We start from the raw sequence: 25989 nt of genomic DNA, 5'->3' as shown, positions 1-25989 counted from the left end.
CTAGGAACAGGAATTGTTTCTTTATGCATTTGTTTGTACTGAGCCAAATTTGCAATCTGTATGTACAGTAGCCATATACTGACTAGGTTAAAAATATCTCAGCTTGGCACTTCAAAATAATCTACATTAGCAGAAAAAAAAATGCTTTTTATCAATATGCTAATAGCCTGCTAAACAAGATTTGGAGAGAATATATCCTATATTTGCAAAAATAAGCAAGCAAGATCAATACATAAAGCATTAATACAGGTTGCAGTTGCCATATAACAGGACCTGACACCGTAATTTAGTATCTTTATCAAATATACTTGGTGCCAATAACTTAAACATTGCAACAAACACTGAAATTCATTCCAAGAACTACAAAAAATGACTAACACCAAGTACTGTACTCATGGGTAATATTGACCTTTGGCTGAGATGCAAAATTAAATTAATGCAAACCGATTATTGATTCATAACTGTCAACGTTGCTAACATCCAAGATTAATTTCACACTGTTTGTATTATTTTTTGTTTCAAACAAAAGTAAATATAGTCAGAGATTTATGTGATTTCTTATCAAGTACTTTTTTGGCTTGATGTCATGAATCTTCAAACACAGGGTTATTATAGTTGCTCCAAGATCCAATTGGATGGTCTTCCTGTAAGCGGCTATAGAACACTCTCCTACAAAAAATAAAAAGGATTTTTAATTTTCTGCACCACTTTTTCATTTGCGACAAAACTACTGAGCTCAGGATATCCAGGCGGAATTAGTATGAATCAGGAAATATAAATGATCAATCAAACACTGAGCACAATCTTTTACATAGAATTAATTCACTTTTCTAAACTACTTCTTTACGGAAAAAAATTATTGTCAGGATTTCCAATTAAAAAAATCGCAGTTGAAGCCAACTGAACAGAGTGCACTGCTCTGCCACAACAAAGAAGTCTACTTGATGGCACAGGCAAGATGCTTGTTTATACAGTGCATTCAAAAAGTATTCAGACCCCTTCACTTTTTCCACATTTTGTTACGTTACAGCCTTATTCTAAAATTGATTAAATTCATTTTTTATCAGCAAAAACAGGTGTCTAGAAATTTTTGCAAAGAAATTAAAAATAAATAACTAAAATATCACATTTACATAAGTATTCAGACCCTTTACACAGTACTTTGTTGAGGCACCTTTGGCAGTGATTACAGCCTCAAGTCTTCTTGGGTATGATGCTACAAGCTTGGCACACCTGTATTTGGGTAATTTCTCCCATTCTTCTATGCAGATCCTCTCAAGCTCTGTCAGGTTGGATGGGAGCGTCGATGCACAGATATTTTCAGGTCCCTTCAGATATATTCGATCGGGTTCAAGTCCGGGCTCTGGCTGGGCCACTCAAGGACATGCACAGACTTGTTACGAAGCCACTCCTGTGTTGTCTAGGCTATGTGCTTAGGGTCGTTGTCCTGTTGGAAGGTGAATCTCCGCCCCAGTCTGAGGTCCAGAACGCTCTGGAGCAGGTTTTCATCAAGGATCTCTCTGTACTTTGCTCTGTTCATCTTTCCCTCGTTCCTGACTAGTATCCCAGTTCCTGCCGCTGAAAAACATCCCCACAGCATGATGCTGCCACCACCATGCTTCACCGTAGGTATGGTATTGGCCAGGTCATGAGCGGTGCCTGGTTTCCTCCAGACGAAAGCGGGCTGTCATGTGCCTTTTACTGAGGAGTGGCTTCCGTCTGGCCGCTCTACCATAAAGGCCTGATTGATGGAGTGCTGCCGAGATAGTTGCCTTTTTGGAAGTTCCTCCCATCTCCACAGAGGAACTGGAGCTTTGTCAGAGTGACCATCAGGTTCTTGGTCACCTCCCTGACCAAGGCCCTTCTCCTCCGATTACTCACTTTGGCCGGACGGCTAGTTCTATGAAGAGTCCTGGTGGTTTCAAAGTTCTTTCATTTAAGAATGACGGAGGCCACTGTGCTCTTCGGGACCTGCAGAAATGCTGCAGAAATTGGTTTATACCCTTCCCCAGATCTGTGTCTCGACACAATCCTGTCTTGGAGGTCCACGGACAATTCCTTCGTCTTCATGCCTTGGTTTTTGCACTGTCAACCGTGGGACCTTATTTAGACAGGTGTGTGCTTTTCCAAATCATGTACAATCAATTTAATTTACCACAGATGATCTCCAATCAAGTTGTAGAAACATCTCAAAGATAATCAATGGAAACAGGATGCAAAAAAGCTCAATTTTGAGTGTCATAGCAAAGGGTCTGAATACTTATGTAAATGTGATATTTCAGTTATTTATTTTTAATTACTTTACAAAAATTTCTAAACACCTGTTTTTTTATTCTGAGGTATTGTGTGTAGATTGATGATTAAAAAAAAGAATTTAATCAATTTTAGAATAAGGCTGTAATGTAACAAAATGTGCAAAAAGTGAAGGGGTCTGCATACTTTCTGAATGCACTGTACACGATTATTGTAGATTCTCTGATCAAAACTGCGCTTTTGAAAATATTTTTTCTTCACTATTCATGGCTTGGTTAAATATATCCCGCTGTGGCTGGAGGGGAGCAGGGTGGTCGATGGGGGGGAAGAGTAATGTAATCACTACAGCTGAAAATAATACACTTTCTCTTCAGTATCATTCCACTATTAAAATTAAAAAACTTACCTTTTCTTCAAATACATCACCACTCCCAATAATGCTACAGCAATAAGAATCAAACACAGTGCAACTATTAATGCTGTCTCTGTTAATAAAAAAAACAATTATTAACATCTTAATTATATATTTTCACCAAAATGAATTCAATCCCAGAAAAAAATATTATCTATCTAAACTACTGAATCTCATTGTTTCCTGATGTGTATTCATTTAATAGTTTAGTTTTTAACTGAAAATCCTTTTTCTATTTTGGTGTCAAAGGTGCAAAGCTATTTTATCTGTATACGAGACCAAGTGGGACCCGTTGGGTCCGGTCCCCTCGACGCGCGGTTGCGGGGGGGGGGGGCTGCGGCATTACACACACACTAACCAGCCCCCCACCCCACACACACACACACACTAACCACCCCCCTTGATGTTATATTAACATTATTCATTCGCTCGCTTTACCCCATCTCCCGCATTATCCACTCACGCATAGCCCCCAACTCGCAGGCGCGGCTAGAGAGGGAGAGGGAGGAGGGTAGAGAGAGAGCAGAGAGAGAGGGGGCAGAGAGAGAGAGGGCAGAGAGAGAGAGAGGGGAGGAGAGGGGCAGAGAGAGAGAGGGGGGCAGAGGGGAGAGTGAGGGGCAGGGAGGGAGAGAGAGGGCAGAGAGAGAGGGAGAGAGAGGTGCAGAGAGGGAGAGAGAGGGGCAGAGAGGGAGAGAAAGGGGCAGAGAGGGAGAGAGAGGGGCAGAGAGGGAGAGAGAGGGGCAGAGACGGACAGAGGACCCGAGGACCGAGAACTCGGCCACTCCAGTACTGGTCCCAGACTTGCTCGTTCTTTCTGCTTCTTTTTTTATTTTATCGTTACCGCATAGATTTTTGGTGAAGATACAATAACACACAAACACACACACATCCAAGATCAGAGTTTTAGAATTATATAGATAAAATGTTTCCATCTGTAAGCTTATGTAATTGCAAAAACAGAAATCATCGCTATTTTCATTTGTAATTAAAGCTTTTTTAATTTATGATTAATTTTAATTAAAAATAAATGTTTTCAAAATTATCCATGATGAAAGTCAGGAAAACCTGAGGGGCCAATTTCTGACATTTGTACTATCTCTTTTTGCACATACTCAGACACTTATTGGGGAATGAACTAGCCCCATTTACTAGTTGTATCTTCCCAGAAGATTAAGAAGGTTAAGAAGCAAGACAAAAAAAAAAATATAACAACAAATGTGCCTCTAACTTAAGTTAGAAGCACTTAGTTTTTGGAGAATTTCCAATAAGAATGCTGATAACAAAAAAAAACAATTCACCTGGACATATCTAAGATTAAGTAGTCTGGGAAAATCAATCAAAATGTTGCAAACTTTGAGCGCCCTATCAAATTCAGTTTTGAAACATAGAATTAATAGGCAAGGGAGTGGTGAAATGTCATTGTTATTTATGAACATCAAATAGATCAAATTTTGTAACAATGACTTTAATTCATACTATAGCTCTATTTTAGTATGTATTTGCATGTGTGTATGTTCGTGCACATACATGTATAACAATATACAAAAGGTTTTAATTTTTTAAATGGACAATAAATTTTTAAAGCAATATGGTTGATTCTCCAGTCTATTGGTGGGCTAGCTATAAGACCACACTTTTAAGTTTTTGCTGCACAATTAACATCCCCTTTTCTCATAGTTGAAGATTCCTCATACCGAACTATGAGTTGGCATGCATAAACTACATTTCCCATTCATGTTTTAAGAAATGGAGAAGGAGCAGCAACAAGTAAATAAAAACATTAAATGAAAACACAAAATGCTAGAAATACTCAACAGGTCAGCAGCAACTGTACCTTTTGGAGGAAATTCACAGTCCTAGTCCTTCCAAATACCCAGTGAAAGCTTTCTATATATTTTTGGCTAACTCAAAGGGCTGCAAAAATATTGCTGAGAATGACATCAGAGTTCATAAATAGATAGAAAATGAGATCTATCTATACTTCAAGAGGAACAAAAAATCATTTGCTAACAGGGTAGCAGAAAATAAGAAAAATGGGCTAAAGTTATACCACGGAAAGAGACGTGATTCTAGAAAAATATGCTGCAGTTTAGCATTATTACTTTCATATTTTTAATTGAATTTCCCAAGGAGAAAATTATGTAATATAATATAGAATTCAGCCACAACTGTAGTGCATCCAGTTCAGGGTGATTCAGTTTAGGAAAGATGCAAAAGATTTGGAGAGGAATTTATCAAAATGATTACATGAAAGATGTGTAGACAGGAGGAGCTGTGATTGTTGTCTATGGAACATAGGCTGCAACAACCAGGTTCAGGAATAGCTACTTCCCCACAGCCATCAGGCTATTAAACCTGGCTCGGACAAAATTCTGATTATTAATAACCCATTTTCTGTTATTTGCACTTTATCAGTTTATTTATTCATGTGTGTATATATTTATATCATAGTATATGGACACACTTATCTGTTTTGTAGTAAATGCCTACTATGTTCTGTGTGCTGAAGCAAAGCAAGAATTTAATTGTCCTATACAGGGACACATGACAATAAACTCACAAACTTGAACTAGGAGGTTGTGGAGGGGTTTGGAAGGTATTTAAAATCATGAATGATATAGACAAACTGTTTTCATTGGCAGAGCACATAGAAATTCAAGCACATGTGGAAAATGTGTTTTAAACAGTGAATGGTTACAATCTTGTATGCCAGGGAACATTAAGATACTGGTCCTATCGCTCCCAGTCATGTTTCTGTAAAGGATACAATATCCCAGTCCCGTACCTAACATACCCCAAATTCATCCACTTTGTCTGAAATAACTGCTATTTAATCCACAGTTTTTCCTCACTCCCTGCGGTGCTCCTGCTTGTCTAATGTACTGAACTTGTCATTGACTTGCATTTGCATTGTCCAGACTTGCATCTGCCTCATTACCGTTTTGGATCCTATCCCCTCCTGCCATTCTAGTTCACCCCCCCCCCCAATTAGAAGCAGTAGCAAATCTGCCCGGCAAGATATTTATTCTCCTCCAGGTCAAGCACAACCCATCCCTCTTGTACGTTACTTCTGGCTCAAAAGAAAATTCAATGATCCCAAACTCTGAATCCCTATCCCCTGCAGCTATCCATTCATCTGTCCTATCCTCTTATTTCTACATGAGATTACTTCCTTCGAGGTCCTATTTCCTAACCATTCACCTAGCTGCCTGTATTCATTTTCCAGGACCTCATCTCTTTATTTTCGATGTGCTAACATGCACACCAACTTCTAGCTGCTCACCCTCCCCTCTGAGAATGATCTGCAGCTACTCAGCGACATCTTCGACCTTTGCACCAGAGCAGCACATCATTCTGGAGTTCCGTTTGCAGACACAGACTCTCATGTCCGCCCCCTATTGCATTTCCTGTCGCTCATATCCTGTCTGACTACATCCTTCCATGTTGAATCTCAGAGGCAATAAATTAAAATCAGTAACATCATTGCCGCATTACCTATGCTTTAAAAGTATCAAAATAAAACAGAATAGCTCCACCAAGCGACACTAAACTTTTACTTCACTGTCCTCTCTACTTACAAGGAGCACTGGGTAAAGCATGCTGCCTCCAACTGAAGTTTCTTCTAAAATAATTTTGTATTTAGTTTGGACACAATTCAAGTATATACCTCCTCTCACAGCAATCGGTATCTCTGGAGTTCATTTTCATGATTATGCACGGCACCAAAATAGATTGAGATGTTTACATGGAGTGGAAAATTGTACATAAGTGAGATGCAAAGATAGAGGGAGGACAATTAAAAAGGAAACAATGGGATGAGAAATATTCCGAAAACCTGTGGAAATGGTTGAAAAGCATCTGAACTGATTAGCAGTTTTTGGCCAAAGCTGGATCAAAGGAAAAGGACCAAAAATGAATAAACAACAGTGAAGAGAATGGAAATCTGGGGTGCAAAAATGAGTTTGCTAATAGCTGTTCCAGTAGCCCAGTACCTATTTTCTCAGCTACTAAATTAAAGATAATATTGCCAGAGATTATTACACGCAGTGTCCCTCTAAAGCCTTTTTCTCAAATGTATAGCAACTTGCCTATAAACACATGGAGCTAAGTTTCAAGCATGTTAACTGACAAAAAAAACCATAAGGAAAAAATATTTGGTTCGTAGCATTTGGTTTGGTATCTGGAATACACTGCTGTGGTTGAGAGTAGTAGTGGGGATGGTGAAGACACATTGTTATAGGATGGTGAAGACACATTGTTACCTGCCCCACCAGAGGGGAGAGAACACTCGATCACTGTTACACTTCAATCAAGAACGCATATCGTTCTGTTCCCCGTGTGGCTCTGGGACTCTCTGATCATTGTCTAGTTCACCTTATTCCGACCTACAGGCAGAAACTAAAATCTGCTAAGCCTGTAGTCAGAACAATGAAAAGGTGGACAAACGAGGGCATCGAAAACCTACAGTCCTGGTTTGACTGCACTGATTGAAATGTGTTCAGGGAAGCAGCCACAAGCCTCGAAGAATATACAGACACTGACATCATATGTCAGCTTTTGTGAGAGTTGCATTCCCACTAAGACCCGGATCTGGTTCAACAACGACAAGCCCTGGTTTACAGCTGAACTCAGACAGCTCCGCCAGTCTAAAGATAAGGCTTACAAAAGCGGGGATGCAGACCTCTACAGGCAGGCCAAGTAGAAGCTGAGAAATGGAATCAGAGCTGCCAAGGAAAGTTACTCTGAAAAGTTGAGGAGCAAGTTCTCAGCTAATGACTCTTCTTCAATTTGGAAGGGCTTGCAAGAAATCACCAACTACAAGAGGAAAACCCCCCGCACCTTGGACAATCATCAGCTGACCAACGACCTGAACGAGTACTACTGCAGGTTCGATAAACAGAAACATAACCCCGGTACCCCCTCCCACCCTCCCCCCCCCCCCCCCCCCCCCCCCCCTCCCCAATCACCAATTCACACCTACTCACAGCCTGACTCCAGTCTGCAAAGACTGGGCCCTCGTCCACTACCCACCCCCTCCTTGCTGCTCAACATCAGTATGGCCACTTCTTCATCACCAACAATAGAAATTGAGGAGGTGGAGGCTATTCAGAAGACAGAAAAGCTGTAAATCTCCAGGACCGGACAATGTTTCCCCCTCTACCCTCAAGCTCTGTGCCGAACAACTGGCACCAGTCTACACAGACATTTTCAACCAGTCCCTGCAAACCTATACTGTCCCTGCCTGCTTCAAAGTCTCCGATATTGTCCGTGTACCCAAAAAGCCAAGGATTACTGGTCTTAATGACTACAGGCCTGTAGCACTGACCTCTGTAGTCATTAAGACCCTTGAAAGACTTGTGCTGGCCCAGCTGAAAAATATCACAAACCCCCTGCTGGACCCTCTGCTGTTAGCATACCGGGCCAATAGATCAGTGGATGACGCAGTCAACCTAGGCCTGCACTTCATCCTCCAGCACCTATTTAGAAGGGAGACGAGTTTCCTCGTCTCCCTTCTAAATAGCTTACCCCTTATTCTTAAACTGTGGTCCCTGGTTCTGGACTCCCCCAACATCGGGAACATGTTTCCTGCCTCTACCTTGTCCAAACCCTTAATAATCTCGGACCCGCAGAGCATAGGAGCACCGTAAGGCTGCGCACTCTCCCCTCTCCTTTACTCTCTCTACGCCAACGACTGCACCTTCACAGACTCCTCTGTCAAGTTTCCCAAGTTTGCGGATGACACAACCATGATTGGACTGATCCAGGATGGGGAGGAATCTGCCTAGAGACAGGAAGTGACACAGCAGGCATTCTGGTGTCTTCATAACAATCTGGAGCTCAATGCTCTTCAGACAGTGGAATTGAGAGTAGACATTAGGAGATCTCGCCCTCCCCTACCCCCACTCTCCATAAACAACACCACAGTCACATCTGTGGAGTCTTTTAAGTTCCATGGAACCATCAGCTCCAAGGACCTTAAATAGGGGCCAACCATTGACTTCACAGTCAAAAAGGCCCAACAGAGGATGTACTTCCTGTAGCAGCTAAGGAAACACTATCTGCCACAGGCAATGATGGTCCAACTCTATATTGCCATCGTAGAGTCTGTCCTCACCTTCTCCATCATGGTCTGGTTTGGCTCAGCCACCAAGCACGACATCCGGAGGCTGCAGCGAATTGTTGGATCAGCTGAGAAGGTTGTTGGCTGCAATCTTCCACCGCATTGATGAACTGTACACAGCAAGGGCCAGGAAGTGAGCGGGTAAGATCATCTCTGACCCCTCTCACCCTGGCCACAAACTCTGTGAAGCACTTCCCTCAGGAAGGCCACTTCGGAACTGTCAAAGCCGCTACAGCCAGACGTAAAAAAACTTTTTATCATGAGCAGTAGCTCTGCTCAATAACCAAAAGTCTGTAGCCTCCTTTTGGTCTGGCTCAAGTTTTATTCTTAATTGTTTGCTGTATGCCGTATTGTTACTTGCGAGCGGAGCACCAAGGCAATTTCCTTGTATGCTTACATACTTGGCCAATAAGCTTATTCATTCATTCATTCATTCATTCATTCATTTAAAGGGGAACTGGATAAATAGTCAATATTGCTGGCATAGCCTAAATGGGCTTCTTACATATTGCAGCTTTTCTGGATTTTCATTTTTGTGAAACATAATATTGACAGACAGGAAACTCCAGGTGACACTGGTGAGATAAGCAAATGCCTAATTAAGTAGAATGCTGGGTGTGTCCTGGAGGCATTCCAATTGTAATACAGCTTGCTTTCAATGGTATTGCATGGTAGCTGAAAATTTCCAGGGAGGGATGTCAAACATGATGCTGGCATTTTTGCAGGTGTTATTCAGAATAAGCTACTCCAATTTTGGTCCTATATACATACCTAACTTCAATTTTCCTAATCTGGTTCATTATCAAGTGTTTTATATTACCCTTATGGAGCAGTATTACAAAACACATGATAATGAACTAGAGTACATTTTGAGAATGTAAAGGCATTATATAATGCAAGTTTAGTTTAGTTTAGGAAAGAACTGCAGATGCTGGTTTAAATCGAAGATAGAAACAAAATGATGGAATAACTCAGCGGGACAGGGAGCATCCCTGGAGAGAAGGAATGTGTGATGTTTCGGGTCGAGACCCTTGTTCATATATGGACTCTTATACATTACATTGGCGAGACCAAACGCAGACTGGGTGATTGTTTCGCGGAACACCTTCGCTCAGCCAGAGTGAACCAACCTGATCTTCCGGTTGCTGGATACTTTAATTCTCCAACACATACCTACACAGACCTTTCTGTCCTCGGTCTCCTCCATTGTCAGAGTGAGGCTAAACGCAAATTAGAGGAACAGCATCTCATATTTCACTTGGGCAGCTTACAGCCCAGTAGTATGAATATTGATTTCTCTCATGTCAGGTAGCCCCGGCATTTCCTCTCTTTCTATCCCTTCTCCCACCCAAGTCACACTGGCTTCTCATGTTCACCCAACAATCAGCTTACAATGGCATATTTCCTTTATCATCGTTACTTTTTTGCATATCTTTCATTCATTATTTTTTATCTCTCCACATCACCATCTATATCTCTCGTTTACCTTATCCATAACCAGTCTGAAGAAGGGTCCCAACCCAAAATGTCACCCGTTCCTTCTCTCCAGAGATGCTGTCAGTCCCACTGAGCTTCTCCTGCTTTTTGTGTCTATCTTTGATGATTAGATTAGTTTAGTTTAGTTTTGAGATACAGTGTGGAATAAGTTCATAAGTGGTAGGAGCAGAATTAGGCCATTTGGCCCATCTAGTCTACGCCATTCAATCATGGCTGATCTGTCCCTCTTGACATTCTCCTGCCTTCTCCCTTTGAATCAGGCCCTTTGTCCCACTGAGTCCACACTGGACAATGATTATCCATACACTAGTTCTATCCTATATACGAGGGATGAAATACAGAAGCCAATTAACCTACAATTGCACGGCTTTGGAATGTGGGAGGAAACAGGAGAAAACTCACACAGTTACAAAGAGAAAGCACAAACTCCATACAGATAGCACCCTTAGTCAGGATCAAACCCGGGTCTCTGACGTTGTATGTCAACAACTCCGCCACTGCGTTACTGTGCCACCCGCAAGTTGTTGTATTTGATCATCCTGCTATGCCCCAATAACATTTTGAAAATGTGAAACATTATATAAAACAAGTTGTTTAAGAAGGAACTGCAGATGCTGGAAAATCGAAGGTACACACAAATGCTGGAGAAACTCAGCGGGTGCAGCAGCATCTATGGAGCGAAGGAGATGTCTGAAGAAGGGTTTCGGCCCGAAACGTTGCCTATCTCCTTCGCTCCATAGATGCTGCTGCACCCGCTGAGTTTCTCCAGCATTTGTGTGTACCATATAAATCAAGTTGTTGTGTCTGGTCATGCGGCTTGTTACCATTATTAAACAGAACTGAAAACATGATGTGTTGCAATAGGAATGATTGGTTGAACGTAACCAATTACTGGTGCACCTTCTTGGTGCCACCTGCACTTTAATAATGGGAGATTTTGAACTTATTTATCATGAGCAGAAGTGAGACATGAACTCACATTTGTTTGCAGACATGAGCGTGCAAATCGGCTCAGTGTAACTTTTCATTCAGCCTGAGTTGGTTCCAAGCACTCCAGATGAAACATTCTTATTGAAAACCCAGTACCAGTGCCAGTGCTGCATGTCAGAAGAAAACTAAAAACATATATATACATCTTGAGTGTATTTTGGAAAATACAAAAGTAAGGAACATAATAGCCATGAAAAGCCCAAGTTTCTTTTGCCTCGGTACTTCTGTACCTTTCCCAATATTCTGCATATATGTCAGCTATATTTTTAAGTTGTGAATGTTCCATGTAATATTACTTGTTGTACATTGTAATATATTGACAGTTTTGCTGCCATCAGTAAACATGCTATGTTGTTGGCTCTATCTTTCTTATTTTCTGCTGCCTGCCGCAACACAAAGCCTACGGACACCACTTGGGCATTAAACATGGGGTGTTGTTGCTTAAAGGAGTAGCAGGCCATGGTCTAGTATGAAGGAATCAGAAAATGTAGCTCTGTAGGTACAGCATAAATTATGGTAGGCAGTGTACATTAGATATGAGTGGAACCCTGAAAATGTTCCTGAAGGTTAACAATATTGCCAAATATCCAAGGGAGAAAGCAGCAGAGAAATATGTCCATTCATGAGAAGAGTAAAACAATATTGTTGCTGGTGATAGGCTGCAGATCTATGAGATCGGGCACCACAAACCAGTGAGAATCGAAGAACATTTTAATCCAGTACTGTCAGAAGCATTTAAGAGCAACAAGTTTGGCATGTGTAACCAGGGACATAAAATATAAAAGACAGAAAAGTACAGCAGAGAAAGAGGCCCCTTAAACCCAAAATGTCTGCGCCAAATACAATGCCAAGACGAACAGCCAATGCCAGGATTTCATCTGCCAACACAGGTGCAATATCCCTCAATTTTCTGCATATCCCTGTGTCTATCTATAAGATTCTAAAGATCCACTATTGAATCTGCCTCCACCACCACCCCTGTCTGCACGTTGCAGGCATCCATCACCCTCTGTGTAATAAACATCCTGCATATCTTTAAACTTTACCTCTCTCACCTCAAAGCTATGCTCTCTAGTCTTTGTCAATTCCACTTTGGGAAAAAGTTCTGCCTCTCTACCCTATCTATGCCTCTCATAATTTTACATACTTCTATCAAGTTCCCCTCAAGTTCTGGCATTCTAAAGAAAACAATCTAAGTTTGACCAACCTCTCCTTTATAGTTAAAACCCTGTAATCCAGGCAGCATTCTGGTCAACTTCGTCTACACTATCTCCAAATATTCTCCCATCCTTCCTGTAATGAGGCAACCAGATCTGCATGAAATTCATATTTACTAAGTTTTGTAGAGCTGCATCATGACTTCCTGACTCTTATGCTCAATGCCCCTCAGGTTCCTATTAAATTATTCCCCCCTCCCTTTGAACCTATGTCCTCTGGTTCTTTATTCCCCTATTCTGGGTAAAAGACTCCGTGCATTTACCCTATCTAATTCACTCATGATCTAATACACCTCTATAACATCACCTCTCATTTTACTGTGCTCCAAGGAATAATGTCCTTGCAATTATGGACTTGGACCCAAGATCCCGCTGTACATGAATGCTGTTGAAAATCTTGCCATTAATTATATACTTTCTCCATATTTTTGACCTCCCATCACCTCATGCTGTCTTGGCTTAAATTCCATCTATCATTTCTCCGGCCAATTCCATAGTTAATCTATATCACTTTGATATATACATATCTATGTGTACTTTGATAGCTTTCCTCACTGTCCGCAACTCCAGCAATCTTTTTGTTGTCTGCAAACTTAATAACTAACGCATCAACATTTACATCCAAATCATTTATATACATCACACACAACAAAGATCCCAGCACAGATTCTTGCAGAACTTCAAGAGTCACAGACTTCTTGCCAGAATAACTCCCTTCCACCACAAATCCCTGTCTTCTACAAAGTCAAACCTACAATTCATGTTGATGTGAATAGTTAACTACTTGCATAATTTTATGCACATGATAGTTTGTATGAGTTTGTCATAGAGTTTTTTCAAATCCTTGAAACTGGGTAATTGTACCTTTGAGAACTGAATGCACCATTATTATGACTTTTGATAAACCAGTCACATTCAATGGTTAAGAGTTAGTTGCTTTCAATAAAGGATGTTTTATCGATAGTTCTAGCTTATATTTGCCTATATAAACAGAAACACAAAGCAGCTTCCATGAAATACACACATGAAATTAATATGTTGATATTTTTATGCTGATATTATGCTAATTGGAGGACAAGTATAGCACAGAGTAGATAGAGACCAAGCGTAACTATTTCTAGGATTCCAAATTCCTTGGATGTACAGGCCTCTCAGTCTGACATTTATTTTTGAATCTAGCTAGATGAGATTGTAAACGTCTGTACAAAAGGAACTGTTTTAGGCATGATATCTATTATCTGGATTCTCAATTTGACATAAATTTTAAATGTTGAATGAACTTATCAAGTCTCCGAAACCGCTTTTAACTTGATTGATCATGGATCCTCCAGATTAATTCTGGAAGCTAATACAGATACATTTTCAACTCAGAGAGCAGTCATCAACCTAGCACAATACCTAAATAGATAATATCCTAAAAACAAAATTACTGTTTTATTATCATTGCTATGTATGCGACATGATGCTTTGACAATCATGATATGAGATAGGCTAGATGGACCAGATGCTCCTTACCTAACCATCAAATTTGATTGTCTGCAATAGGAAATAAATTTACCTTTATAACAAGGAGTCTGTTTTGAACATGTCATCTTGTATCCAGAATTACATTATAATCCAGAGTAAAACCAAGTTTAACCTCTGCATTCTAGGCTCATGATAATATACATGTTAGGTCCAGTGAATAAAATTACATTAGATTAAAAACAAATGCACATTCTCCTCTTGAATGTACAGACATTTGTGAAATTATGTAGTCCAGTCACCTAATGCAACTAGTGTCTAAAAGGCAATGATTATATGTGGTTCCTCTGTGAAATTGCCTTGCAAAGTGGCTTAATTTATGTTACAATGCTTAGAAACTATGTTCTGCACTCAGGTATCTTTCTCATTGCCTACCCTTTGAACATATGTTTGGTACAATCATATAGTATATATTCATGTATATATAGTATTATATGTGTAAGAAAGAACTGCAGATGCTAGTTTAAATCGGAGGTAGACGGTTAGGAGGGGCAAGGGGCAGAGTACAGAGACCGATCCTGTTGCTCAGAAGGGTAAGGAAAAGAAGAGGAGGGCAATAGTAATAGGGGACTCTATAGTTAGGGGGTCAGATAGGCGATTCTGTGGACGCAGTCAGGGGACCCGGATGGTAGTTTGCCTCCCTGGTGCCAGGGTCTGGGATGAGTCTGAACGTGACCAAGATATCCTGAAATGGGAGGGAGAGGAGCCTGAGGTCGTGGTACATATAGGTACCAATGACATAGGTAGAAAAAGAGAAGAGGACCTAAAAGGAGAATTTAGTGAGTTAGGAGGAGAGTTAAGGAGAAGGACCGCAAAAGTAACAATCTCAGGATTACTGCCTGTGCCACGCGACAGTGAGAGTAGGAATGGAGTGAGGTGGAGGATAAATGCATGGCTGAGGGACATGCAGAGGGCAGGGATTCAGGTTTCTGGATCATTGGGACCTCTTTTGGGGAAGGTGTGATCTGTACAAAAAGGACGGGTTGCACTTGAACCCGAGGGGGACCAATATCCTGGCGAGGAGATTTGCAAAGGCTACTGGGGAGACTTTAAACTAGAACGGTTGGGGGGAGGGACTCAAATAGAGAAAGCTAGTAGATAGTGTGTGAGGCAGGAGGCAGAGAAAGGAAGCACTCAGACCCAACATGTAGGGGAGAAAGAAGAAAAAGATAATAAAGATAAAGAGAATAAGAGGTGGTGGGTTCTTAAATGTGTATATTTTAATGCTAGGAGCATTGTAAGAAAGGTGGATGAGCTTAGAGCCTGGATTGACACCTGGAAGTATGATGTTGTGGCGATCAGTGAAACATGGTTGCAGGATGGCTGTGATTGGAAACTAAATATTCCAGGATTTCTTTGCTTCAGGTGTGATAGAATTGGAGATAGAATTGGAGAGGCAAGAGGTAGAGGTGTTGCATTGCTTGTCAGGGAAGATATTACAGCAGTGCTTTTGCAGGATAGATTAGAGGGCTCGTCGAGGGAGGCTATTTGGGTGGAACTGAGAAATGGGAAAGGTGTAGCAACACTTATAGGGGTGTATTATAGACCGCCTAATGGGGAGCGAGAATTGGAAGAGCAAATATGTAAGGAGATAGCAGATATTAGTAGTAAGCACAAGGTAGTGATTGTGGGAGATTTCAATTTTTCACACATAGACTGGGAAACACATTCTATAAAAGGGCTGGATGGTTTGGAGTTTGTAAAATGTGTGCAGGATAGTTTTTTGCAGCAATACATAGAGGTACCTACTAGAGAAGGGGCAGTGCTGGACCTCCTGTTAGGAAATGAGACAGGTCAGGTGGCGGAGGTATGTGTTGGGGAGCACTTCGGGTCCAGTGATCACAATACGATTAGTTTCAATATAATTATGGAGAAGGTCATAACTGGACCAAGGGTTGAGATTTTTGATTGGAGAAAGGCTAACTTTGAGGAGATGCGAAAGGATTTAAAAGGCGTGAATTGGGACATTTTGTTTTATGGGAAGGATGTAGAAGAGAAATGGAGGACATTTAAAGGTGACATTTTAAGAGTACATAATCTTTATGTCCCTTTATGTCCCTGTTCGGTTGAAAGGAAATACTAATAATTGGAAGCCATGGTTTTCAAGGGAAATTAGACACTTGGTTCGGAAAAAGAGAGAGATCTACAATAATTATAGGCAGCATGGAGTAAATGAGGTGCTTGAGGAGTATAAAGAATGTAAAAAGAATCTTAAGAAAGAAATTAGAAAAGCTTAAAGAAGATATGAGGTTGCTTTGGCAAGTAAGGTGAAAGTAAATCCAAAGGGTTTCTACAGCTATATTAATAGCAAAAGGATAAGAAGGGATACAATTGGTCCATTAGAGAGTCAGAGTGGACAGCTATCTGCAGAACCAAAAGATATGGGGGAAATATTGAACAATTTATTTTCTTCGGTATTCACCAAGGAGAAGGATATTGAATTATGTGAGGTAAGGGAAACAAGTTGAGTAGCTATGGAAACTGTGAGATTCAAAGAAGAGGAAGTACTGACACTTTTGAAAAATATATAAGTGGATAAGTCTCCAAGTCCTGACAGGATATTCCCTCGGACATTGAGGGAAGTTAGCGTAGAAATAGCAGGGGCTATGACAGAAATATTTCAAATGTCATTAGAAATGGGAATGGTGCCAGAGGATTGACGTACTGCGCATGTTGTTCCATTGTTTAAAAAGGGTTCTAAGAGTAAACCTAACAATTATAGACCTGTTAGTTTGACGTCAGTGGTGGGCAAATTAATGGAAAGGATACTTAGAGATAATATATATAAGCATCTGGATAAACAGGGTCTGATTAGGAACAGTCAACATGGATTTGTGCCTGGAAGGTCATGTTTGACTAATCTTCTTGAATTTTTTGAAGAGGTTACTAGGGAAATTGATGAGGGTAAAGCAGTGGATGGTGTCTATATGGACTTCAGTAAGGCCTTTGACAAGGTTCCACATGGAAGGTTGGTTAAGAAGGTTCAATTGTTGTGTATTAATGGTGGAGTAGCAAGATGAATTCAACAGTGGCTGAATGGGAGATGCCAGAGATTTTACTTCGGAGTCACGTGAGTGACTACGTGAAGAACCCCGCCAGGACGCATGCGTGCCATATCGCTACACGCATTGCGAAACAGACGGGGTGGAACGACGTTCCCCCGCAGCGGCAGTTTTAAAAGCCGGAACCTGCAGGTAAGAGATACTCTGCGGTCTTTTGTGTTGTTCCCATACTGATTTACAGGTGGGGAGTCAATGGACAAGTCCAAGAAAACAACGAGGGCTGCGACAAAGCTGGCGGGGGAGGACCGCGGATTTGCGGGCAGCCAGCAGCGGCCAGCGGCACATGAATCACCCGTAATGGGAACAGCTGTGCCCGACTTTGCCTCCGCACCGGCCAGATCCACTCCACGGCCGGGCGGTAAGGCAAAACAAAAAACCAACAAAGTCGTTGACTCAGATGAGTCCGACTTAGAGCAGCCGCGAGCGGCCAGCGACGGTGAGTGCTGGAGCCGGATGGAGCGGTGTGTGGAGCAGTTGTTCCAACATGACAGGCTCCGGGAGATGGAATCTAGTCACTGTGGGCACTATGTTAAACCCACAGCAGCACCTCTTGTAGGGCTGCACAGTGCATTTCCCTCGTCAGAGGGGAGTACTGGGGGTCAGTTCTGGGTTTGCAGAAGAGAAATCAAGTGTGCAAGGGGTGCAGGAACGTGAAAATCTGGTGGATGGTGGATGGCTGTTTGTCAGGTTGGAGGCCGGTGACTTGTGGGGTGCCTCAGGGACCACTGTTGTTTGTCATATACATCAATGACCTGGATGATGGTGTGGTAAATTGGATTAGTAAGTATGCAGATGATACTAAGATAGGTGGTGTTGCGGATAATGAAGTAATTTTCAAAGTCTACAGAGAGATTTAGGCCATTTGGAAAAGTCAGCTGAAAGATGGCAGATGGAGTTTAATGCTGATAAGTGGGAGGTGCTACATCTTGGCAGGACAAATCAAAATAGGACGTACATGGTAAATGGTAGCGAATTGAGGAATGCAGTTGAACAGAGGGATCTAGGAATAACTGTGCATAGTTCCCTGAAGGTGGAATCTCATGTAGATAGGATGGCAAAGAAAGCTTTTGGTGTGCTGGCCTTTATAAATCAGAGCATTGAGTATAGAAGTTGGGATGTAATGTTAAAATTGTACAAGGCATTGGTGAGGTCAATTCTGGAGTATGGTGTACAATTTTGGTCGCCAAATTATAGGAAAGATGTCAACAAAATAGAGAAAGTACAGAGGAGATTTCTTAGAATGTTGCCTGGGTTTCAGCAACTAAGTTACAGAGAAAGGTTGAACAAGTTAGGTCTTTATTCTTTGGAGCGCAGAAGGTTAAGGGGGGACTTGATAGAGGTCTTTAAAATGATGAGAGGGATAGACAGAGTTGACGTGGATAAGCTTTTTGAGAGTAGGGAAGATTCAAACAAGAGGACATGATTTGAGAATTAAGGGACAGAAGTTTAGGGGTAACATGAGGGGGAACTTCTTTACTCAGAGAGTGGTAGCTGTGTGGAATGAGTTTCCAGTAGAAGTGGTGGAGGCAGGTTCGATTTTATCATTTAAAAATAAATTGGATAGGTATATGGACGGGGAAGGAATGGAGGGTTATGGTCTGAGTGCAGGTAAATGGGACTAGGGGAGAATAAGTGTTCGGCACGGACTAGAAGGGCCATGATGGCCTGTTTCCATGCTGTAATTGTTATATGGTTATATGGTTATAGACACAAAATGCTGGAGTAACTCAGCGGGACAGGCAGCATCTCTAGAGAGAAGGAATGGGTGACGTTTCGGGTCGAGAACCTCAGTAGTCTTATATGATTTGATTGAATAGCACGCAAACAAAAGCTTTTCACTGTACCTCGATACACGTAACAGTAATAAATCTAAACCTAATCATAAAGCTTATGGACAAAAAAGATTCCAACGACAGTGAGGAAATCAACAAGAGAAACAGCAATAAGAGCCCCAAGTGAATTCTGACCATTGAGTTATCTTAACCCCAGCAAGATGAGTACATCATTACAATCATTCAAGTTAGCACGCATCTTAAATAATTGCAGATTTTTGGGGACCCGAATAGTATTTTAAATAGAAAGGGAGAAAAGGAAATTACATATCCTATTTTGAATTAATTTTTAATCAATGCGAGATTCAAAGCAACAGATTTAGTATGTTTTAAGTGTATGGTTTACAGTACCTTTCTCTATTGTTTTCCTATATTGTACATCATTTGTAGACGTGAAGGAGAGAAAGAAATTACAGCAAAATGGTATTACATCAGTGAAAAAGACCAATACACAGTGCACTATTCATTCAAGTTGGTGTTGTTCTGGCAAAGTCTGGATTGACTCTCCCTCCAATTTTTTACCCCTGTTCTGAAGTGCCTAGCTACCCTGTTTCAATTATGAATTTTGTGTGCAGAATATCAATTGTGAAGATTATTCAATGGCAACATGTTTTTAACCTCTATTCATTAAAAATATATTTTCCCATGATGCAGGCGACACTAACAAGACTGTGTTTATATTACCACGGTTGTTGCCCAGAGAAGATACAATAGCAATGTTTCTGGCTGTGGAAATCCCATGCTGTTTGCTTAGGTTTACAGATGCACTAAAGAAAGTATTCTGACTGGATGGATCTCAACCTGGCATGTCAACTGCTCTGCTCTTAACTGCCTGAACCTGCAGAGAGTGGGGAACAGAGACCAGTCCAACACGGGATCCTCACTTCCTTTCTTCCAGTTCTTCTTCACGGTGCATTGTATCAGATATCACAAAAATTGTGGAGTTGTAGATGGCGAAGAATGTTGTGAAAGGATACAGAGGGATATAAATCAGTTGGAAAATTGGGCAGAGCAGCGGTAGATGGAATTTGCTCACGTGTTCAGCTAATGCATTTTTTGGGGGTCAAATATTAATAGATGTAAATAAATTGCAGGAACCTCAGATATGTTGAATTACAAGGGACCTTGGATTGCAAATGTATAACACATTGAAAATGGCAACACATGGATAGGGTGTGAAGAAAGCATTTGACATGCTTGCCTTCAGAAGACAAGATATTGAGTATAACCTTGGTCAGGCCGTACTTACAGTGGTGTGGACAGTTCTGGTAGCCACGTCACTAGGAAGGATGTTGTAGCATTAGAAAGAGTGCAGAAGAGATTCATCAGAACGTTAAAAAAAAACTGCTGGAGGAACTTAGCAGGCCGAGCAACTTTTGTGGAGGGATAGGAATTGGTATGAAAATGATAAGACCCTGCACCAGAAACCATGCACAGTCGTGACCCAAAACAATGACAAGTCCAACCCACTGAGTTTCTTCAGCAGTCTGCTTTTTGCTCCAGATTACAACATCAGCAGTCTCTTGTGTCTTCATCAGGATGTTGCCTGGAATAGCGGGCTTTACTTATAAGGAAAGTTTAGTTTAGTTTAGTTTAGAGATACAGCATGGAAACAGGCCCATTGAGTCTGCGCCAACCAGCGACCTCCGCTCACGAATACTATTCTACACACTAGGACAATTTACAATTATACCAAGCCAATGAACCTACAAACCTGTACGTCTTTTGGAGTGTGGGAGGAAACCGAAGCACCCGGAGAAAACCCATGCCGATCACGCGGAGAACATACAAACTCCGTACAGACAACACCCGTAGTCAGGATCGAACCCGGGTCTCTGTCGCTGTGAGGCGGAAAATCTAACGCTGCACCACCGTGCCACACCAACATTGGACAGTCTTGGTTTATTCTCACTGGAATTTAGAAGGCTGAGTGGTAATCTTATAGAAGTTTATAAAATTGTGAGCATTATAGATGGAGTAATCAGAGTCATTGTCGAACAGCATGAAAACAGGCCCTTCAGCCAAACTTGTCCATGTCAACTAGGTTACCTAACCAAGCTAGTTTCACTTGCCTGTGTCCAGGCTATATCCTTCCAAACCTTTCCTATCCATATACTGGTCCATATCCATATCCATTTCCTATCCATCTAGTCTTAGACTCCTGGAGGGCATAGGTTTTAGATGAAAGTGGAGGTATTTAAAGGAGACCTGAGGGGCAGGACTTTCACACAGAATGTGCCACCAGATGATGTGGTAGAAGCAGAGACAATTACAGAGTTTAAAGGCATTTTAGACAGATGCTTGAATATGAAAGAATGGTGGGATAGGTGCTTGATATGGGATTAGAATGGGTAGACATCATAGTAGACTTGGATGTGTTGGGTCAAGTAACCATACCTGTGCTCTACATTTCTATGACTATATTTCTAGGATGCTCTAATATCTATCTGTTAATAAAGTTTTCAAAATTATTAGGTAAGTTTGTCAGTGTGTAACAATTTCTTCAATTTTATTTGTCGGTTTATTTATTTTTAATCTGATGATAATGGAGATACAAGGTTTTACTCTTTTTTTAAATAAATTGAAAAATCAAATAAATTTGGAAAAGATAATGATAGTGAGACCTAATTAATGAATACATGATAAATGTTTTTCTTCTGAGTCAGAAGACCTTAGTATGGAATATTAGTGAGGGGCATTTGAACATGTAAAGATGGTGAAGAAGTATTTGGATGGTTTATTTCAGAATATTGTATACATTGATTTAGTTAACTTAAATGTATTGAATTGGAGTAAATTATTTTAACTTTCAGACATCTTTAAATCTTTTAATAAGATGATTATTTTTAATTGTTTTCAAATATCTGTGAAAGTCAGAAGCTGCTCTCCACAGCACCTTGCATCCTCAGTGCTGCTTTTATCAGGAAATTGATGGAAAAAGATCCATTCCAAAGTTAGTGGTACCTAAATGGGTCGGGTAGCAGCAAGCACAGGCAGTTAACCAATGTTGGAAATTCTAGGCCAAAGTAGTTCACAATCATTAGATCTAGTTAATCTCAATTGCACTGAAAATTAGCAACAAAACTCCATAAATTGAACTCAATGTACATTTTGGAAATTTAGATTTTAAAATTGAATTATTTTCTTTTTCAGTTCACCCGCACTTAATCCAATTTTCATTCCTCTCTTTTTTTCCTTCTTTCTATGAATGGACATCAAATTAATTCATTAGACTTTCTCCTCATGACATGATCTATTAATGTCTTTCATATGCTTGATTAAAATGATACATAGTCACTTCTTCTGTTCACTTTGGTCTTAGGCATCCTGTTTTTTTCACTGCAGTATTATCTTACAAATTACAGCTTTCCATGCAAGATAAAAACATTACAAATCTGAATGTAGACAACAGACAATAGGTGCAGGAGTAGGCCATTCGGCCCTTTGAGCCAGCACCGCCATTCAATGTGACCATGGCTGATCATCCACAATCAGTACCCCATTCTTGTCTTCTCCCAATATCCCCTGACTCCAATATCTTTAAGAGCCCTATCTAGCTCTCCCTTGAAAGTTTTCAGAGAACCAGCCTCAACCACCCTCTGAGGCAGAGAATTCCACAGACTCACAACTCTCTGTGTGAAAAAGTGTTTCCTCACCTCCGTTCTCAATGGCTTACCCCTTATTCTTAAGCTGTGGCCCCTGGTTCTGGACTCCCCCTCCTCTAGTGTGTACAAACCTTTCATAATCTTATATGTTTCAATAAGATTCCCTCTCATCCTTCTAAATTCCAGAGTATACAAGCCCAGCAGCTCCATTCTCTCAGCATATGACAGTTCCGCCATGTCCTTCCTCAGATTTGGAGGCCAAAACTGTACACAATACTCCAGGTGTGGTCTCACTAGGGCCCTGTACAACTGCAGTAAGACCTCTTTGCTCCTATACTCAACTCCTCGTTATGAAGGCCAACATGCCATTCGCTTTCTTCACTGCCTGCTATACCGGCATGCTTACTTTCATTGACTGATGAACAAGGACCCCCAGATCCCATTGTACTTCCCCTTTTCCCAACTTGACACTATTTAGATAATAATCTGCCTTCCTGTTTTGCTACCAAAGTGGATAACCTCACATTTATCCACATTAAACTGCATTTGCCATGCATCTGCCCACTCACCCAACCTGTCCAAGTCACCCTGCATTCTCATAGCATCCTCCTCACAGTTCACACTGCCACCCAGCTTTGTGTCATCTGCAAATTTGCTAATGTTACTTTGAATCCCTTCATCCAAATCATTGATGTATATTGTAAATAGCTGCGGTCCCAGCACCGAGCCTTGCGGTACCCCACTAGTCACTGCCTGCCATTCTGAAAGGGACCTATTAATCCCTACTCTTTGTTTCCTGTTTGCCAACCAATTTTCTATCCATGTCAGCACTCTCAGCATGTCAATACCATGTGCCCTAATTTTGCCCACTAATCTCCTGTGGGATCAAATGCTTTCTGAAAGTCCAGGAACACTACATCCACTGGCTCTCCTTTGTCCATTTTCCTAGTTACATCCTTTAAAAAATTCCAGAAGATTCCAGAAGAAAATTCCAGAAGAAATTTATGATAGTAAGATTAACTAATGGCAGAAAGTGTAAGGTGTCCTGCTCCAACTTTCACAACTGACATTGAAACATACCTCAGAGGGACAACAAACCAAGATAATTCAGAATGTGGCCCAAGTCTTTCTTCACATTGCCATTTCATCATATGATGAAGCACTTTGTTAAATATACTTTGTATATCCTTTTAAGTCTCAATATCCTTAGGATAATGCTTAACCTAATATAGCATATATATTGGCGACATTTTGGATTGTGATCCTTCTTCAGTCTGACCCGAAATGTCACTTATCCATGTACTCCAAAGATGCTGCCTGACCCAATGAATTACTCCAGCACTTTGTGTTTTTTCTTTTGTAAACTGCCATCTACGGCTTCTTGTGTCCCTACAACATATACAACTCTATCAAAGATATTACTAAGGTTTTAAATAGGCTGGTCATTACAACATGGCTTTTCTATTTGACATCACTTGAGATGAAGCCATTGTAAATTTTACAGCTTTATGATTTTTAAACCAAGCTGCTTCCAAGAGCTATCCTTTTAAATGCACTTACACATTCAATGTTCTCACCATCGCCGACATTGGCTGTTCCCCCTGCCAGTTCTACTTATTCTCACTTCAAAAGCAATGTGCAAAAAACAGAACCCAATGGACGCGGACAAAGCTCACAGTAAATATTTTACAGTGGTGCTGAATCATCGACATCCAACCGATACATCGACATATTTAAACCAGTATACATTCTCACCTGCATTGTTTGGAGCGTTAAATCTATTTTCTCTTTCCGTGCTATTATTTGAGGGACTCTTGCTTAGTAAGGTGATTATGCTTGAAGGCGATAACGGGGTAGTAGAAGCATCAGGTTTTGCGAAGGTGGCAGTAGAAACTTTTGTTGCAGTGATGCTATTTGTCAGGTAAGTTGACGCTCTGCTTGTCAAAGAACTATTGCTGGTGAAAGTGTGATGTGAAGTTGGCTGGGCTGTACTATTTGTCAGCGGATTATCTGATGCACTGAATTCTTTTGAATAATCATTTGTCACGTTGGGGGAGTTACTTATCACGATTACTGAACTATTAGAAGTTGCATTGTGAGCTGTCGTGTTTGGTGCGACTGTGGCAGTTGTGCTGTTTTGAAAAGTGAGGTTGAACGCCGCAGTAGAGAGCACAGGGCTTGTCGGGTGACTTGCTCTTGACAAAACTGTTTGATTGAGGGAGGGGGATGGAGAGTTTGTTCCTGCACCTGTTTCTGAACTGCGACCTACTGTACTGTGTGCCATTTCATTTGTCAAGCTCGGGGTGGGAGGCGTGGGGGAGCTAAAAGTGGTAGATGAGTTTTCTGATAGAATTATACTGACGTCTGTTGAAAAACCTGCTTGTGCTGTTTCCTGCGCAGCCGAGTCAATGACTGGTGAAAAGAAAGGAAACAATTACCAATGATTTAGCACAAACACACACATTGCATGAGAAAACATTCATATTCGAGATATATTGTCGGTTTGAAACACAGCCACTTTCTTGTTCTGCCAGTTCGTTTTCTGAATCGACACCTCCGCTCTACAGACGATTGCTGTTTATTTTCAGGGTCCTTACAATAAGGGCTCTCAGCCCTTCTAATTTAAGCAAAAGTTAATAGAAGACTGGCTGCCTTGTTATTCTTCGGTATTCTGTTACTACACACCAGGCTCTGATCTGGGTCGCGTTGGAGGACCGCATCGCTGAGTGGAAAGATTCGTTTAGTTGTATAATACATTAATTGTTCAAATTAGCAAGAAACCCAAGATTTCACTGATTAAAATGACGCTTAAGCCTGTCAAATAACTCCAACTATATTAAGAGTATGGATATAAGAATATTTATTGATATTTTGCAATGAATGATCATGCTGTACTGAAACTAAAATTGAAGTTTTGTTAAATTTTACTTATACCTAAGAGTGGATCATTTTACATTGTACATACCTGAGGAATAAATCAAATGCTGCCACACAATGAGCATCAGTTTCGCCCACATTTTGTTTCTCGAAATTCGGGTTCCTTGAATCATCTCACAAATCGAACGAGTCTTTCAATAACTCAAGTCAAAGCCGCGAGATGTGAAATACACGCCATCAAGGCTGTAACCACAACTTCCCTGAACAGAAATTGCATGTATTGAGTGATAAATAAGGTAGCCCATATGAGCAGCAACAGTCTGCAGCCGGAACTGAAAGGAATCGACCAAGGTTTATGCGTTGCACTCCCAGTAAACTGGAGCCGTGCGTCAGTTGAACAATAGACCCAGCCCACTGCAACTTCCAACCCCCGGCGAAGCTCGACTACAAGTAGAAATAATGGGAGTTATCACCGGATGCCGGGCAGCGGTGAACGCGGACTTGCAGAAATAAAATCTGAAATACTATCCGTAACCTGTTGCAGGGGCATGACAAGCCACTTTAGGATGTGCGGCAACCTTCTTACGCTGATCTAACCA

The 25989-nt window shown here is 41.0% G+C and overlaps 1 protein-coding gene across 1 annotated transcript; it reads right to left on the bottom strand.

Annotated features, from left to right (window-relative positions):
- On the bottom strand, positions 1 to 25989 carry parm1 (prostate androgen-regulated mucin-like protein 1). The gene is made up of 4 exons (XM_033029440.1): positions 25479 to 25989; positions 24269 to 24925; positions 2660 to 2738; positions 1 to 669 (listed from the first exon to the last, which is right to left on the bottom strand). Exons 1-4 carry the CDS (start codon positions 25561 to 25563, stop codon positions 585 to 587), a joined length of 906 nt encoding a protein of 301 aa, XP_032885331.1. The 5' UTR covers positions 25564 to 25989; the 3' UTR covers positions 1 to 584.

This window comes from Amblyraja radiata, chromosome 11, assembly GCF_010909765.2.
Source record: "Amblyraja radiata isolate CabotCenter1 chromosome 11, sAmbRad1.1.pri, whole genome shotgun sequence".
Lineage (NCBI taxonomy): Eukaryota > Metazoa > Chordata > Chondrichthyes > Rajiformes > Rajidae > Amblyraja > Amblyraja radiata.
Note: the sequence above shows the minus strand (reverse complement) of the source record. Positions and strands in the feature narration are given on the sequence as shown.

Coding starts and splice junctions, on each gene's coding strand:
- parm1 (XM_033029440.1), bottom strand. CDS start 25,563: ATGATTCAAGGAACCCGAATTTCGAGAAACAAAATGTGGGCGAAACTG. Junction 2,739..24,268: donor TAACGCTCCAAACAATGCAG/GTGAGAATGTAT, acceptor TTTTATTAACAG/AGACAGCATTAATAGTTGCA. Junction 670..2,659: donor GTGATGTATTTGAAGAAAAG/GTAAGTTTTTTA, acceptor TATTTTTTGTAG/GAGAGTGTTCTATAGCCGCT.